The following is a 17,773-nucleotide window of genomic DNA, read 5'->3' on the forward strand; positions in this document are numbered from 1 at the left end:
ATACGCATTCTCTACCTGTGGAGACACTCGATCCTTCTCTTGACGTTATAATTTTTTATAATTTTTAGACTAATATATTTTTACAAAAATTAAAGTCAAATAGTCACTTTGACAAACAGAAACCTCATCCCTTAATCATGAGGTCAGGGGTTCGATCTCTGCCCATGGGATTTGAGCAAACTCTTTGGCCAGCCATTTACCTCTTCATAAAAGCACCCACGGCGAGGGGATTATACACCGTTGAGTGTTGTGGACGGTTTACAACAACAACAACAACAACAACAACAACAACAACAACAACAACAACAACAACAACAACAACAACAACAACAAAAAAAAAAACTTATCTGAATGTACTTGTGTACTCATAGTGTTGATGCTTTTGGCACTAAAAAAATGTTCACGCTTGCATATCATAATTCATAAGGCATCCCCTTTAATCTTTTCCAAATTGAAAAAATACTTTTGACATGACAAGTTTGAACCACAATCAATCAAGTAACACGGTTGAAACATAGTCCCGCCTCATTCAGCCATGATTATGTTTCCATTATGCTTTGTCATAATTGTCATGCTAAACTTTACCTTCTATTTACACTCATAAATGGACATAGGTTTCGGCTTATTGGTTACACAAGTACTCATGCATCTCGTAAAAGTATATTTTAGGAGTCGATGGAGGCTCTATGCTCTTGAACTTTAACTTCTACCGTCTTTCCGCTTTAGGCAATATGAATCATAACTCGAAAATGGTGTGTCAATTTATAACGGACACAAAATTTACATTAGGCAGTCAAGCCAGAATGATTCATGTTACTCGACTCCATATCAGTTTTGGGATTAAGGCACAATGTGTTGTAGTCAAGCCATTCAAGAAGTTATCACAATGAAGCTATATATTGAATTAAAACCATCAAGAAAATCTTCAAAACTTGAGTGCAAAAAATAAAAGAATGAAACATCAACCTTGCCATGATTAATTAGACAAAATAAACACACTAATTACATATATATACTATAAACTCAACATTCATAAGATTATTATCACAGAGTAGCAAAACTCTCATCCTACAGAGTGACGTCTTCGTCTATGGAAGAAGAATCTGGACTCTGAATTCGCTTTTGAACCCAAAGGTTTATTAGTAGTATTGAACCGAAAAAGGGAATTGAGCTTACCGAGTTTCTTAGTGAATGACTTGAACAACTTATTAGCAGGATGAGACCTAACCAGGTCCTGTTTCATGGTTACATGGTCCTTTTCAAGGTCGGTTAGCCTCATTCTCATCCTAGCCACTTCTAGCTTAAGCTCCCGGTTTTCCCTCCTAACAGACGCGTAGTTGTCCCTAGGGGATATGGCCCCACTGGCTACGCCGCTGCTTGATCTTTGAGGGAAATGGCCATTAAGTGAGCCGAAGAAGAGGTGGTTGTGGTTCCCATTCATTGCATTCCGTAGCCTTATTTGCTCAAAGTATAGGACTTGGACCGCCATTTGGACTGGGAGCCGTTCATTTTGAGCTGCGTGGCTGCACCCTTCTTGTGAAAGCTTTTGGCAGTCTATGGTTTTGCATAGCCTGTATCTCTCTGAATCTTTGATGTTTGGATGGACCTGAAATTACAAGTCTAACTTGTTAGAGTTCGATAACTACTCATCAGTCACTACGCGAGCATAAGTCCATAAGAGAGAGTACTTACCTTTAAGAAGATATCAACTGCTCTGTATAACCCATCAGTCACTACGCGAGCATGATCAGGTAACAACTCCGCGAGAGCTATGAATTTTGAAGGTGTCAAGTTGGAATCAAGAGCGACTTCTGCAATGTAATTGTCTAACAACTTCGATACCTTAAGAATGGAGCTTTGCTTAGGAGAACCAGGACTGTCAAAATCATACATCATCTCATTTTCATCCCTTAGATGACTATCGTCGTCATCATCATCTTCATCTAAGTTCAAGAAAATAGAGAAGATTCGCATAACTGACTCAACATCATACATCGGACCATGATTGTTGCCATTTGAATTTGACGGGATTAATATATCCTCAAGGATAGCTTGATCTAACTGCAACCCAATCCTTCTCTCCAAGTCAGCTCTACAAGCTGTAGAAACCGAAGAAGAAATACCGCCTTTTAACAGGCTTGAAAGAAATGCCATTGGTACTGCACTCTTTCTAGATTGAGTTGGCAGTAAACTGACCATTGCTTCGACAATGATCCGTTGTTTCTTTTGGAGCTCCTGGTCCAAGTAGTTCCCCTTGAGAACTTGTGAGTCCCTCACAACAACTCCTTGAAGAGAAGTATGAGTATAGTTTATCAATATTTTGCTGATTAGTCCCTGTTTAAGACCTTTCAGTTTTACTGCAGATAAAACCCTTTGAAAGAAATCGAGATTAAGCATTGCCAGGGACTTTCCCCACCAATCTGCTGGCATTTCCGGCTCAATATTCGACAAGGGTTTGGGTGAGAAATGTTCTAGCTTAGATAACCCTGATGTGAGCTGCTCTTTACTCGCATTATTCGCAATTGCAGTAATTAACCTGCTAACTAGATGAATATCTTCTGATATCGGCAAGAGAGACTCACATTTGTGAAGGACAGTGATGCAATTCGATATATTTGGGAGGACTGTGTCTTTAAGGTATACTTCTGTTCTTGTTTCCAAATTCTTATCTGCATAATCTTCGGTCATTTCAAGGAAATGAGCTGCACAGCGTAGCATAGCGACATTGGAGAGAGTGATCTCAACATTGACTCCATAACAGAACTTTGCAGCAAGCTCAAATGCCTCAGAACCACCTGGCACAAATGGAAAACTAATCCGCGAGGTCTTTGAATCCTTTGCCTCCAACATGTGTTTCCGGATTCTTCCACTTCGAGAAACAAGAGGAAACTGCACAAAATACATATAATCACGGTGTATGTTAACAGATATCCGTTAAATAAACTGGAAAAGTTATTGAGTTGAATATCATTGACAGCTTAGATCGCTTACTTTGTGAAGTGCAAAACTTGCAGAGCCGATTTCAATGGTGATGTCGCTGGAAACATCCGATATTGGCCTGAAATATACAAAACAGAAAGAACAAAGTTATCTCAAAAATACACTTAAGAAACTAGTTGAATGCAAACATAAACTCATTTCATACATTTTTTTTTCCCTGTTTAGTTTTGCTCAGAAGTAAACTGCTTTGCTTTGCTTTACGCGTTTACTCTATTCCGACACACTACATATATCAGACCACAATTATTTGATTTCCTTAAGAGGTTAGCATTTGATGAAAAGGAAGTTTCATGCATTGAATTTCATATGACTTTGACATAACACAAAACTTATAGAGGACACGGTCGATCTCATAGGATATATTTCGACTGGTCTCACATGTGAGACTGTCTTATGCAAACGTAAACGTCCCCGTTGAAAAACATAGTTTCTTTCCTGATGGAGAGGGAATTTTATTAGTGGGGTCTATACATGAGGCTGCATTTGGTTATTGATACATTTGTTGAAAGCTACTACAATATTACATTTACACATTATTGATCTATTCCGTACATGTACATGCATGCTTGGTTCCCCTTAAGAAAGGGCTAATTTAACTAACAAATTATTGGTCATCCATATCATAATTAATGCCATAATAATAATTTCATATACAGGTTGATAGATTATTAGATAAGGTTGGGTCATGTCTTATGTTAGGCCATTTTCAGTTCGATAATAGCATGATATACCAATATACCATGTTACTTCGACATTTCATTCAAGATTTATGCTCTTAGCCTGAAATGAAGGCCTTGTTATGCTTCACTTCAGCCTAAAAGCATAAATCTCGAATATCCATTTAATTACCTTTATTTAATATCTCGAAAAAAGACTGTCCCAATGGCCGCGGTGAGATGCTAGCTCATGGTCAAATGGTCGACACGAAAAAAAAAAAAAAAAAAAAAAAAAAAAAAAAAAAAAAAGGTACATCAAACTTAGGGACTGTTGTTTGATGGTGAATCGCATTAACATCTATCAACAGTGTCCTAGGTCGTACAATAACAACTGGCAATTGCAGCTTCATTTGGAAAAATAAATCACGACCAACTGTCATCTAGCTCACATGATACTGTAATTGACTTGATTGTAAGAGACTTATGGCATCTCAACCAAAAGTTTAAGTTAATGATTAAGGCTCGATTACTAATTTATACTCGTATATCCTAATAGTTTAAGTTAATGATTAAGGCTCGATTACTAATTTATACTCATGTTATGAACAGGGTTCATTTCCCAAATCCCGTCAGCAACATATTTGCCCTTCTAGAGTTCTTATCTATAGGCTCGACACGAAAAGCTCACCCAACCAATTTCTAAGGAATTAAATGAAAGAAATCTAAATTATTGTTGGACTCTTGAACATTCATGATGAAATCCATAACCAGCAACTGATTAAAATTTGGTTGTTTGGCTAAGAATTAAATTATGAATAGAGAATGTTTATTTGAACCTGATACAAATTATGAAAACCCCACAAAACTTTTCTACGATATTGATGTCAACTGACATGTTCAAATGTCCAACAATCTGACAAAATTGCAGTTTTGTCATATTGGACTCTCGTCTTGTTCATTTCAATAAATAGTTTTATTTAGTAGGCCTTGAGCCCTAGTACTTGTGATCGGTGAATTTGACACCCCACCGGAAGAATGTAATATCATTCGATTTAGTCTGGATTCAAGTCGAGTAGGATCACAATTTCAGTAAAGATTTCCCTCATGAGTTATACGAGGGTTGCATTCCCATTTCCCACGATTCGAATGTAAGGCCTTTGATTAAGTTAGAACAAAGAATTTACCGGTTGATCTAAATGTTCACGACTTCATGTTGTTAACTAAAAAAGGTAACTGAAGATAAAAACCGAACAAATGTGAATAAATGTTTTTTTTGTTTTACTGACAAAAAGTTGTTCCTGAATCTAAACTGTTAAAGTTTACTTGCCAATAGTATGACTCTTTAGCACAATTTATGGAAAATCTTGTGATCTAAAGGTTAATCTCTTTTTTGACTTTGCCAAATTTATCATCCCATATAGAATGACTTTCTAAAATATTTTAAAAATGTGCTTTAAAAATGTTACTATGACTATTTTAAAATAGTACTCCGTTCTCCTTTGTTCCGATCAATTATTGTGGAGTATTACTATTAACACAAAGTGGAAATAAGAGAGAAGGTCGTATATATAGATCCAATTCTTTACGATATTATTTCATCTACTCGCACAAGTTCGTTTTCATCACAAGTTTACTTATATGGGAAATAGATAACTATTACGAGTAGCTGATACACCTAACATAGAAATAGGTAACTATTTATTGGGAGAGAATGAGTAATTTTCAAAATAAAATTGATGACATGAGACCGTAAATTGAGACGGAAAGCCATGATTTCCGTACAATTCATGTCACTCAAGAATTGTTGGGCCTCAACCATTACCTTAAGGTTTTGGTTGAAATGGTTCATCTATCATGGTAGTAGAGCCAGAGTGACCGAGGGTCACGGGTTCAAATCCTGACAGTCTCCAATAACGACAAAGCTGAAATTCAGCACATGGTATGAGGGGGCCTGTGCACTAACCACTCTTCGAACCCAATGGACACTCGAGTGAGGGGGCGTGGTTCATCTATCACTAGGTCCCATTCGAGTGTGTAGTCATCTATCAATTCCAAGTCCATTCGGTAGGACCGTAAGAGCAGAATAACCCTTTGTAATTCAGGAATGCTCAACTCTTCTAAGGAAAATTGACAGGAAAATAAGTCTCTTAACAATTTATCCTTGTGTACACACTTTGACGACCAAGCAACACAACGCACTACTTAAAACATATAATTATGACGTTTACTAGGATATCCGACATTATACTTAGGGACGATGTGTCTAAGAGACGTAAAAATAAAATTGTTGAAAATTGTTCGAGGTTCAATTATATGGAAACTCAACCCTAAAAAAACCGTAATACAAAAACATTGTAGTAGCTAGTTTCTTATAAGTTCTGGTCTAGTAATTAGAAACCACATTAAATTGTGGGTTAGAAATCGTACGTCTCCTCTAGACCAGTACTTATAAGACATTTAATGTATTCAACACCAACACCAACACCAGCCAACACCTTGTGATTTTTGAAAGAAGTATTACGTACCATTCAGTGGTGGCATGTCTTCCACTAGAACTCGGTCGAAAAGCTCTCTTTCCGGCTATGTTAGGCTTGAGATCACCCATAGTCACCACCCCCATATTTGTCAAGGATATTACTGAAAATGCAGCCGTTGTATATGCCTTTGATGAGAAAAAGTTTTGAATAGCAAAACTGTATGTCTTGCTTTTAGTAGTCTAGTGCGTGTGTGAGAGTGATGAGTTGATTTAGGTAAAAGTCGGATGAACTCATATGTAGGGGTTAAAAAGGAAAGTGATGACCTATCCTAGGGAATACTTTACTCATTATTCTTTATGTTTAAATGTTTTTGCAAATAGTTGGTCTTGCGTAAAACTAAACTATATGATACAGAATTTAACGTAATTATTAATTAAATCAATTAGTAAGATGTATACTAAGAAATGAGATTATGATATGCTGATAACAATCTTATTTGAGTTTTGTTGGAATAATGAAGTTGAGTCAATGAAACAACTTTTTTTTTTGAAATTTTAATATTGCTGCAATTGCAGAGTTTTATATATGTGCTTCAATTAAGTTGGTATGTCTATTAGTATAATTCCAATAGCACAAAGACATATATGAAAGGTTTTAACCCAAATCATGAACATTAACTCTCGTGATTTACCATCTAAGCTAATTGACATTTGCAAAAGGTTTAATGCTCGTGACTTTTGCACATTCTAAACTTGTGCTATTAGCAATTAACACTCTTTTTTTTAAACAATTGGACAATTAACACTTTAATTAATAGTGAGATTCATAGTAATTTAAATTAGTCTTACCCCTCCATACAAAAAGTACCCTTTTGCTTTATTAGATAAATGCTCATGGGTAAATCATAAAAATTGAGGAGTATAATTATTTGTTAAGGTAAAGTCAAGAATATGAAGTTATGTAGACACTTTTCGGTGAAAGGTAGGGAAAGTGGGGAAGAAAAGTTAATAGGAAATATTGATATGTTTTCTTCTTCCTCATTACTTTTACATTCTTTAATTTGTAATTTATGTTTTAATTATATAATTAGAGGACATAAGAAAGAATCCTTATGTGGTGCATTGCTTTTGGGTGTATGATAATCATAACTTAGTGAAAGCAACTTCATTAAGAATTAAGATTTGTTTAAATAATCAAGGGATTATGTGTAAAGATAGGAAGGGTTGGACCATTAAGTTTAAAGCATAATGGTATTGGTATTGGGGTCTATATGCTTATGTATCATGATCGAGATCATGCAAAGCTATTCCAAAATAGAGGCCTATGTCATGATAGGTAATCGATTGTATAACCTAGTCTACCTACACTTTTTTTATGACAAGAAAACTCGCAATTGTTGCCTTTATTATACGTTGAGCAGAACCCTTGAATATACGTGATAACCTACAAACCACATACAACAGGTCAAACCACCCTTTTCAGGGGTGACATACTTGTTGAAGTTTAAAAAACATAGCCTAGAGTAGACTATTTTACCTCTATATAATTACTCTTGATGAATCTTAAATATGAAAGTATTTGAAGTTTCACCCAAATTTTAACTAAAAATCTTCTCCTAGAGGGACAGACAAACTACTACAGGTTATTACCCACAATTGTTTGATTTGGTTACTCCCTTTAATTACTTTTCACATATAAGGCAATTTTTAAAGTTTAGATTTTAGTGTTATGAACGGGTATTTGAATTATGTTATAATTCCATCAGTGTGCTTAATTATAGGTTTATTAGTTGGGTGATTGGTGTATTGTAACTTCATTAGTGTGTGGTGGGTTTTGTCATTACTCATTAGCTACCAAATTATTATTTTATAAACGGTTTTTCTATCCTATGCTCAATAGGCATAGGATAAGAAGCTAAAATAGAAAAGTATTAAATATATTTTTTGTGAAGAAAAATAAAAGTGATGAGATATTACAATTTCCCATGAAAATATCATTTAATACTTTCTATTTTTGGTTTATTATCATATGCCTAGTGGGCATAGGATAGAAAAACCCTTTTATAAATTACCTTTTTTAGTTGTCATTTGTCTAATTTATATATTCATTCTCAATTTTAATCAAAGATAGACAAATAATCGATGTAGGAAGTATTTGCCTTACTCTTTGACACAATAGTTATTGTCACGAAATTACAAAGACAATGTGCAAATCCAAGAACTCTTATCAGCTTTATCAATTTCGTGGGCTTTTGGTGAAAAAGGATCATTTCCCGGTTTCAGTGATAAGTAGAATTAGGGATGAAAGAGAAGAGACATCTCGCGAGCAACTCCAAATCGACTAAATCAAAGCTCAATTCGTGGGGGCTCGAACTCAACTCGGGTCCTTTGCGAGTCAGGCCGATCAAGGCTAAGCTCGGCTCAAAAAATTTGCTCGATATTTCCTTTAATACTATAATTTACTAATTAAAATTTTGTAAATGAAACTATTTTACATTTAATTCATGAAAATAAAATAATTTAAGAAAAAAATTGAGTATCGAGTCAAGTGGCATAGCTACGTTTACTATAGTGGGGTCTTAAAATCAGACCTCAATTCAATAAGATAAATAACACTCAAGAACTAACTTATGAATATGCACAAATACTATCTTACAACCAGTTGTATAATAGCATTGTACAACCGTCTCAAAGTTATTGAGCTCTTACACAAAGTTGTTGAGCTATTTTATAAGTTATTGAGCTATTTTACAAAGTTATTGAGCTTAATAATTATTTTGTTAAGGTCAATAACTTTGTATCATAGCTCAATAATTTTGTAGTAGAGCTCGATAACTTTATAACAAAGCTCAACTACATTGAATAAGTTGTATATACAACCAGTTGTATAATACATTAACTGATGAATATGAGGATGTGGGAAAGTTGGTTCTCACTTTTTATTCCAAACAAATGACCAGAATTTGTAAAAGAAGTTTTTATATCATTTACAATCGTCCTCAAAAATAAAATAAAATAATAAAAAATTGGAAAATTATGATTGAGTCGAGTGGAGTTGATTTTGATTCATTTCTCCTTGTTCTTGTTTTCTTAGACAAAATAATCTCTTTATATATATATATATATATATATATATATAAGTCACAAACAATATTTATAATATTGATCCTCCGACTTCCCACCAACAAGCTATGTAACGAGCCAATTTATGGACTATACAACCAGTTGTATATGTTGTACGGTGTAGAACCTGAGCTTTATGTCAAAGTATCCGAGCTTTATATTAAAGAATATGAGCTTTATTAGAAAATATTGGGTTCATTCATTTACACATTAAAAACATGAAATTTAAATTAGCTCAGAAAGAATATACATAAGCTCGGATTCTTATACTTGGTTGTACCATGCTTATGGTACAACTGGATGTATAATCCTATTTAGCGTAACGAGCCAAAACCTACAAAAGAAGAGAAAAGAATAGAAAAAGGTGATCGAGTGCCGAGTGGTAGTGTTGGTGAATATATCCTTTTGAGTATACTGATACTATATGATCATGTGACAGTGGCTAATTCACTGAATTCTTTGATGTTGTACAACAATCTTACTTTTACTCGTATTTTATCAGGCAAGAGCTCTGACGCCCAACTTTTTTGCCTCTATCTAGTGTGTTGTGGCACTAAATATAGCTTAGCCTAACCACCTCTAAGCAAGGTCATGCATGACCTAGGTTACGAAGGGAAAGGAAGTTGATCATTTTAATCATCAATTAACAAAAAAATTAGCATGACCCAATGTGAAATAAGGTCATGGGATGATGTTCTTCACTTCCCCTATGACCCGACACGAGTCAGCTATATATTTGTTGGACACAATTAAAGAGGTAAACAAAATGGGTGGTGACCCAATTAGTTTATGGATGGAAGGGCTAATGACTTAGGTCGCGACCTTCTAGAATCTGGATGGATCGGCCTCGCGGGCGAGGATCGAACCTCAACCCTCGTAGTTGGGGTAAGAAAACTCTTATCACTTGAGGTAATGTTGTAACAGAAGCAAGGGGAGAGTTCTATTGATATTGTTAAATCATGCAAATGGGTCTGGGCCTTACCGGAATGAAGGAGAGACGGACCACTTAACAACACAAGGGAGTTTCAATCCTAAAACCAATTGGCAATAGGAGGAGTAACCCCCTTGGTTATAAAGCTATACAATCTCTCTTTCTTCTGCAATGTGGGACACTCACATGTGGGTAAATATGGGATTCTTCACAGATATGTGAGGAGTTTTCAGATTAGAGATTCACGGTATAAGCATGACTGTTAGGTAGAGGCTCAGAGAGTTATATAATACTCTCTGAAACCTAATACAGAATGATCTAATAAAGGTCCAAGACAGACCTACTGTTGGAAGTGATGACTTGAAAACAAGGGAAAAACCAATTTTTTGGTTTTGCATCTATCCCACATCGGTGGGGAAACTCCTCTTTGAGGGGTTTATATTTGTCCCTTCCATTGGTTGGTTAATTGTGTGGACCAAGGAGGCTTTTGTGTGTGTTTGTTGGGCCAGTGGGTTTGGGTCCAACACACACGCGCGCGCGCGCCGGCCCGGCCCGGCTCGGGCTCGGGCTCGGGTTTGGGTAGAGCCCCTGCGGAGCGGGCTGAAGGCCCGATTTTACCTTCTTGGGCTTTTTGCGTTTTGAGAGTTTTTGGGCTGAGTTTGTTTGTCTTTGTTGAATGAGTCGATCAACACTTTGTTAGTGGGTGAGAAGTTTACTCCCACTTTCGATCATTGATCTGCTTTGCGTTTTAGGGGACGGTTTATAGCTCTCTTCAGCTATAAATACCGAGGTCCTCACATCAGTTCAATACACAACAACAAAAACTCTTTCTCTCTTCTGTTCTCCACATCTTCCTCTCTGCTATATGATTTCTGGGTTCTGCTTAAGTCCGTTCCAGGTCTTACAAACTCGAGTGGGCGTGTTTGTGAGGCAGCAGTAGTGTAAACCTTGGGGACTACCGGTCAGTGCTGATCGCCACCACGGTCGTCTTCGAGAAATAGTTTTTAAGGCGGTTCCGTGCCGTGTCACTACCTTTCCTCTGTCGGTATTTCGATCTTTGGCATTTGTTTCGTTCGCATTTTTATTCTGTCGTAATTCTTTGTCTTTGCTACGGAATTTACGAACAACAATTTAAAAACTATTTAATTAGTGCGGTTTGCCATGTCCGTTATTTCAAAATTGTACGATATTTCAAAATTGAGCAATTAGATGGTCGAATTATAAGCGTTGGTCCCAGAAACTGTTGATGTTTTTTGAGCAGCTGGAAATTGATTATGTTTTATTTAATGACCCGCCAAAACCTATTGTTCCTTCTGATGCTGAGACTACCCCTCCTGCGGCTAAGGCAGTTAAGTCAAATGAAGATGAAATTGCTAAATTTGTTAAGGACAACAAAACTGCTAGGTGTCACATACTTAATAACATGATTAACCCGCTGTTCGATTTATTTGCTGATAATAAATCGGCGAAAGTCATTTGGGAGTCCTTACTGAAAAAATATGGGGCTGATGACGCTGGGAAAAAGAAATATGTTGTGGGTAAGTGGCTGCAATTTAAGATAGTGGATGGGAAGTCTATTATGGAACAGGTTCATGTCTATGAAAATTTGTGTGCTGATATTGTTAGTGAGGGCATGAAATTAGACGACCTTTTTGTTGCTAATGTGCTGTTGGAAAAATTCCCTCCCTCCTGGCCTGAGTATAGAAATCAGCTAAAACACAAAAAGAAAGACATGTCCCTTATGGAACTTATCGATCATATGAGGACCGAAGAGGCAAATCGCCTCAAAGACAACCCTGCTTGTTTACCGTCTGTGAATGCATCTGTTCTTTGCTTTGTCAAAGCTAATTTGGTTGAGTCGGTGATCCGTCAAATCTTTCTTGAAAAGTTCAAGGGTAAGGGTAAGGCCAAGGTTGGTCGGGGTAAGGGTAAAGGAAAGAAGATCGATCCGGGGAAGTACACCAAGCCGGTTGCAAAGATTCAGAAGCCTAAGGGTCCTTTGGTTTGCTATGTTTGTGGGAAACCGGGTCACAAAGCCTACCAGTGCAATCGATAAGAAGATCGCTCTTGAAGTGAAGCCAATCTTGTGACGATGATGTCATTCTTTGTTGTGGTTGTTGAAGCTAATCTGGTGGGTAATCTTCTTGAATGGGTCTTGAATCTTGGCGCTTCCGGACACCTCTGTCTTTGATAAGGGGTTATTTCTTGAGTTCGAGGAGATAGGCGATGGGGAATGCGTCTACATGGGTAATTCTTCACCGCAAAGATCACGAGCAAAGGCAAGATCTTTCTCAAACTCACCTCGGGGAAAACACTTGCCCTTAATAATGTTTTATTTGTACCTACATTGCGTCGAAACCTCGTGTCTGGTGCCTTGTTAAACAAAGCTGACATGAAACTTGTGTTTGAGGCTGACAAGGTTGTAATGTCGCGCAATGGGGAATTTGTGGGCAAGGGTTATCTGTCTGGGGTCTTTTTGTCTTGAACACCGATTCTGTTTTTAATAATATTGCATCTACTTCTTATATCGCATTGAGTCTATTGATGTTTGGCATGGTAGATTAGGTCATGTGAATATCGACTACATTAAAAAACTTAAAACCATGAGTTTAATTCCAAGTTTGTCGAGTCAAGAATTCTCTAAATGTGGTAGTCTTGTGTTGAGGCTAAATTCACAAAGAAACCTAGTAAACCTGTGACAACTAGGAATACGAGTCTTCTTGAGTTAATTCACACCGACCTAGATGACTTCAAAAATGTTGCAAGTAGAGGTGGCAAGAATTATTATGTGACTTTTATAGACGACTGTTCGAGGTACACCCGAGTTTATTTGCTTAAGACTAAAGATGAAGCAGAACAATCGTTTATAAACTTTAAAAATGAGGTCGAAAATCAACTCGACAGGAAGATTAAAAGGGTAAGGTCGATAGAGGTGGTGAGTATAAATCCGATTATTTAGCGAGACTTTTGTCTTTAAAACGGTTTAATACATGAGACTAGTCCACCTTACTTACCCCAATCCAATGGTGTAGTGAACGTAAAAGAACTTTAAAAGAAATGATGAATGCTATGCTTTTAAGTTACGCCTATCTGACGATATGTGGGGGGAAGCAATACTTTCTGCTTGTCACATTCTTAACCGTGTACCTCATAAGAAAATTGACAAGACACCCTACGAGATTTGGAAGGGCTATCCTCCTAACCTGAGTTATCTTAGAGTGTGGGGGTGTTTGGCTAAAGTGGGTTTACCTGACTTTAGGAGACCTACCATTGGACCTAAGACCTATGATTGTGTTTTTATAGGTTATGCTCAAAATAGCTCTGCCTATAGATTTATGTCTTTGAGTGACCGTTCTATATCTGAGGCTAGAGATGCCGAATTTTTTGAGCATGTTTTCCCTTTTCAGAAAAATGTTGTTTCATCTACTTCACTACCTGTTGCATCTATTGATATGTCTTCACATGCTAGTTGTAGTAGCACTCCTATTGATCATCTTTGTTGAACCTAGGAGGAGTAAAAGACCTAGATGTCCAAAGGATTACAGTGATTATGTTACAACACATTTATCTGAATATGGATACTCTGTTTGTGCAAGTGATGAGTTTGTTTCAGCTTTTTTAATAGAGGATGACCCAAAAACCTATAGTGAGGCAATGAAATCCATTGATGCTAATTTTTGGAAAGATGCTATTAAAAGTGAACTTGATTCTATTGTTTCTAATCAGACTTGGGAGTTGACTGATTTACCTAAAGGTAGTAAACCCATTACGAGTAAATGGATCTTTAAAAAGAAAATGAGACCTGACGGTACAATAGAAAGGTTCAAAGCTAGACTTGTAGTTAGAGGCTTTACACAAAAGAAGGGCATTGATTACTTTGATACCTATTCTCCCGTGACCAAAATTTCGACTATAAGAACTCTTGTCGCTTTAGCTGCTATTCATAACCTTATTATACATCAGATGGATGTTAAAACTGCTTTCTTGAATGGTGAGCTAAAGGAAGAGATCTATATGTCGCAACCTGAAGGGTTTGTGATTAAGGGTCAAGAGAATAAAGTGTGTAAACTGAACAAGTCACTTTATGGTCTGAAACAAGCACCTAAACAGTGGTATGAGAAATTCAACACTACTTTGATGAGTAATGGCTTTATAATTAACAATTCTGATTCATGTGTTTATTCCAAAGTAATAGAATCTGATTGTGTTATTATATGCCTATATGTGGATGACATGCTTATTTTTGGTAACAATTTAAATGTGATAATTAAAACCAAAGAATTTCTGTCATCACACTTTGAGATGAAGGACTTAGGAGAAGCTGATGTTATCCTAGGAGTTAAGGTTATCCGAAACTCCAATGGAATTTCTTTGAGTCAATCTCATTATGTTGAAAAAGTGTTGAAAAAGTTTAACTGCTTTGATGTTGTGCCTGCTAGAACACCCTATGATTCTAGTATACATTTGAGTAAAAACTTGGGTGACAGTGTTTCCCAGGAAGAGTATGCTAAAATCCTAGGGAGTGTGATGTTTCTTATGAACTGTACTCGACCAGATATTGCATATGCGGTTAGTAGACTGAGTCGTTATACACATAACCCTGGTAACGAACATTGGAATGCTCTTCGTCGTTTGCTAAAATACCTAAGAGGAACAGTTGATCTGTGTTTGCATTATGGTAAATTTCCTGCTGTGTTAGAAGGATATTGTGATGCAAATTGGGTTGCAGGTAACGATGAGATTTGTTCTACTAGTGGTTATGTCTTCACCATGGGTGGAGGTGCGATATCGTGGAAGTCTTCTAAACAGACTTGTATTGCACGCTCTACCATGGAGTCGGAGTTCATAGCTCTTGAGTTGGCGGGACAAGAAGCCGATTGGTGAAAAACCTATTGGGCGATGTACCAGTATGGGGAGGACGGCTAACACCGGTCTCCATGCTGTGTGACTCGAAAGCTGCTATTGGCGTTGCAAAGAATAGTGTCTACAATTCGAAAAAGAGACACATGCGAATAAGGCACGCTGCAGTTAAACAACTCCTTGAGAATGGAGTGATTACTGTGGACTATGTGAAGTCCGAGAGTAATCTTGCTGATCCCTTTACTAAAGGGTTGACTAAGAGATTAGTCGTTAATACGTCGAGGGGAATGGGGCTTAGGCCCTTAAGTCAAGGTTGAGATTGACTAGGTCCAAAGTTTCATTCCTATGGCGTAGTATGATTCATAGCCTTTATGGTGGTGCTTTTGAGACGCACTTGATGAATTATACACCAGGTTGGACTCATGTCCTTAATGGCTCGTGTGACAAGTGCTGCGAGAAGCACTTGAGCCACCTACGTAGGTGTGATGATTCTAAGACTATGAGAAGTCTTGAGGTCACCCTATTAGTACCAAGGTAACGCATGAAGCTCTAAAAGAGCGTGTTGCACTCTGAAATCGCGGGACGGTCTTAATTAGAAGGTATGATATGTGTTGTGGGGGGTATCGACCGAAGCTCAGCTAGGAATTCAAATCGCAAGATATTCTCTAGCTGTAAGTAAGTTGTTTCCTCATTTCACTAAAGTATCAATTCAAATCGAAAGATATTGATACCTAAGTATCCAACCCTTCCTTTACCTAGAAATCTTTTAGTTCTTTCTTCGCCATCTGTGGGGGATTGTTGGAAGTGATGACTTGAAAACAAGGGAAAAACCAATTTTTTGGTTTTGCATCTATCCCACATCGGTGGGGAAACTCCTCTTTGAGGGGTTTATATTTGTCCCTTCCATTGGTTGGTTAATTGTGTGGACCAAGGAGGCTTTTGTGTGTGTTTGTTGGGCCAGTGGGTTTGGGTCCAACACACACGCGCGCGCGCGCCGGCCCGGCCCGGCTCGGGCTCGGGCTCGGGTTTGGGTAGAGCCCCTGCGGAGCGGGCTGAAGGCCCGATTTTACCTTCTTGGGCTTTTTGCGTTTTGAGAGTTTTTGGGCTGAGTTTGTTTGTGCTGTTGAATGAGTCAGTCAACACTGTTAGTGGGTGAGAAGTTTACTCCCCACTTTCAGTTAGTGGGTGAGAAGTTTACTCCCCACTTTCAGTCATTGACTGCTGCGTTTTAGGGGACGGTTTATAGCTCTCTTCAGCTATAAATACCGAGGTCCTCACATCAGTTCAATACACAACAACAAAAACTCTTTCTCTCTTCTGTTCTCCACATCTTCCTCTCTGCTATATGATTTCTGGGTTCTGCTTAAGTCCGTTCCAGGTCTTACAAACTCGAGTGGGCGTGTTTGTGAGGCAGCAGTAGTGTAAACCTTGGGGACTACCGGTCAGTGCTGATCGCCACCACGGTCGTACCGGAGAAATAGTTTTTAAGGCAGCGGTTCCGTACCGTGTCACTACCTTTCCTCTGTCGGTATTTCTGATCTTTGGCATTTGTTTCGTTACTGCATTTTTATTCCTGTCGTAATTCTTTGGTGCTACGGAATTTACGAACAACACCTACCCCAATAACAGATACGGATCAACGAGACCCCACATAGTCGTTCAAAGCGACGACTAACAATCAAGACACAAACCCAACAGTAACTCTTATTTTTGAACTCGTCTTTGATGAACATGCTAAATTTCCCGCAATTTTCTCAACATAATCTTATAATTTATGCAATATATTTCTAATAAAAATCTGGAGTGGACCAACACACAATATCAACAATCATAGATTATGCATTTGCATTAAGCACGCTAGAGAGTTGAACCCAATAAAGCAAACAGGAGGGGAAAAGTAAGGGGGGACCAAATCAATTGCCTAATCACTGTACTAATTTGTTATTTAGGGTTAATTTTAAAATTGTGAAATCCAGTTTTCTAATCACTATTTGGGATAGATTGCATATAATTTATGTAGGTGGCTATGACCTCATAATCAAACTCCAATAAAAGATCCTTTTTGAGCCCTACGTTTTTGTTTAAATTTGTTTCACGTGCATTACTAATTGCTCATATCAAACATTTTATGTCATATTGTCATACTTTTTCAAGTTTCTCCTACAGTTAACTTTTAACTATACTACTTTCCGATAATGAATTTGCGAATCGATTTAGATCGCAAATTTGTTTCAACTTCAATGTTTAGAGTTAGTCACGAAATCTTATTTTAGTAGTCGCTTTTAAAAGAGTTGTTATATACAGTGGTAAATTTTGGAGTAAATAATAACGGGGCTGAGGTTTAAATTATTTACTCCGGGTGTGAACATTTAAGACCCAAAAACTGAGTCTAAAGGGGTCGCATGATAATTTTACACTAAATATAAAAATAAGCGGGAAGCCGAGGCCCCCTCGGTATAACTAGGGTCCTCCGCTGGTTATTGAGAGCATTTCTTGTGCTTTAAACTAACTTATTATGTCATCCCTACCCATATGTGAATCTTGTTGTTACCATCTTGAAACACATAAATTGCAATTAATAAGATTCCTTCAAATGAAATTATTTGTCTTTAATTGAGTTTATTTACAAGTTCGTGTAATGTAAATGAAGTCAAAATAAATGTTTTAGTGAAGGCATCAAGGCCGAACTCGGATTCCGATCATAATCGAATATTACCCCTAGGGCCT

General features: G+C 37.3%; 1 protein-coding gene across 2 annotated transcripts; it reads right to left on the reverse strand.

Moving 5' to 3' along the window:
• Positions 1–878: 878 nt before the first annotated feature.
• On the reverse strand, positions 879–6,463 carry LOC141602735 (BTB/POZ domain-containing protein At1g03010). 2 transcript variants are annotated; one of them, XM_074422853.1, is made up of 4 exons: positions 6,182–6,463; positions 2,992–3,058; positions 1,693–2,889; positions 879–1,606 (listed from the first exon to the last, which is right to left on the reverse strand). In XM_074422853.1, the coding sequence occupies exons 1-4, from the start codon at positions 6,274–6,276 to the stop codon at positions 1,064–1,066; spliced, it is 1,902 nt and encodes a 633-aa protein (XP_074278954.1). In that variant the 5' UTR covers positions 6,277–6,463; the 3' UTR covers positions 879–1,063. The 2 variants fall into 2 exon arrangements, with proteins under 2 accessions (XP_074278954.1, XP_074278955.1); XM_074422854.1 differs by lacking the exon at positions 6,182–6,463 and adding an exon at positions 3,146–3,524.
• Between the last annotated feature and the right edge of the window lie 11,310 nt (positions 6,464–17,773).

The sequence above is a fragment of the Silene latifolia genome, chromosome 1 (assembly GCF_048544455.1).
Source record: "Silene latifolia isolate original U9 population chromosome 1, ASM4854445v1, whole genome shotgun sequence".
Taxonomy (NCBI): Eukaryota; Viridiplantae; Streptophyta; class Magnoliopsida; order Caryophyllales; family Caryophyllaceae; genus Silene; species Silene latifolia.

Bases quoted from the DNA above. Each gene is read 5' to 3' on its own strand.
- LOC141602735 (XM_074422853.1), bottom strand. From the start codon at position 6,276: ATGGGGGTGGTGACTATGGGTGATCTCAAGCCTAACATAGCCGGAAAG. The intron at 3,059-6,181 runs GTACGTAATACT...TGTATATTTCAG, and splicing joins AGACATGCCACCACTGAATG to GCCAATATCGGATGTTTCCA. The intron at 2,890-2,991 runs GTAAGCGATCTA...TATTTTGTGCAG, and splicing joins CAAGTTTTGCACTTCACAAA to TTTCCTCTTGTTTCTCGAAG.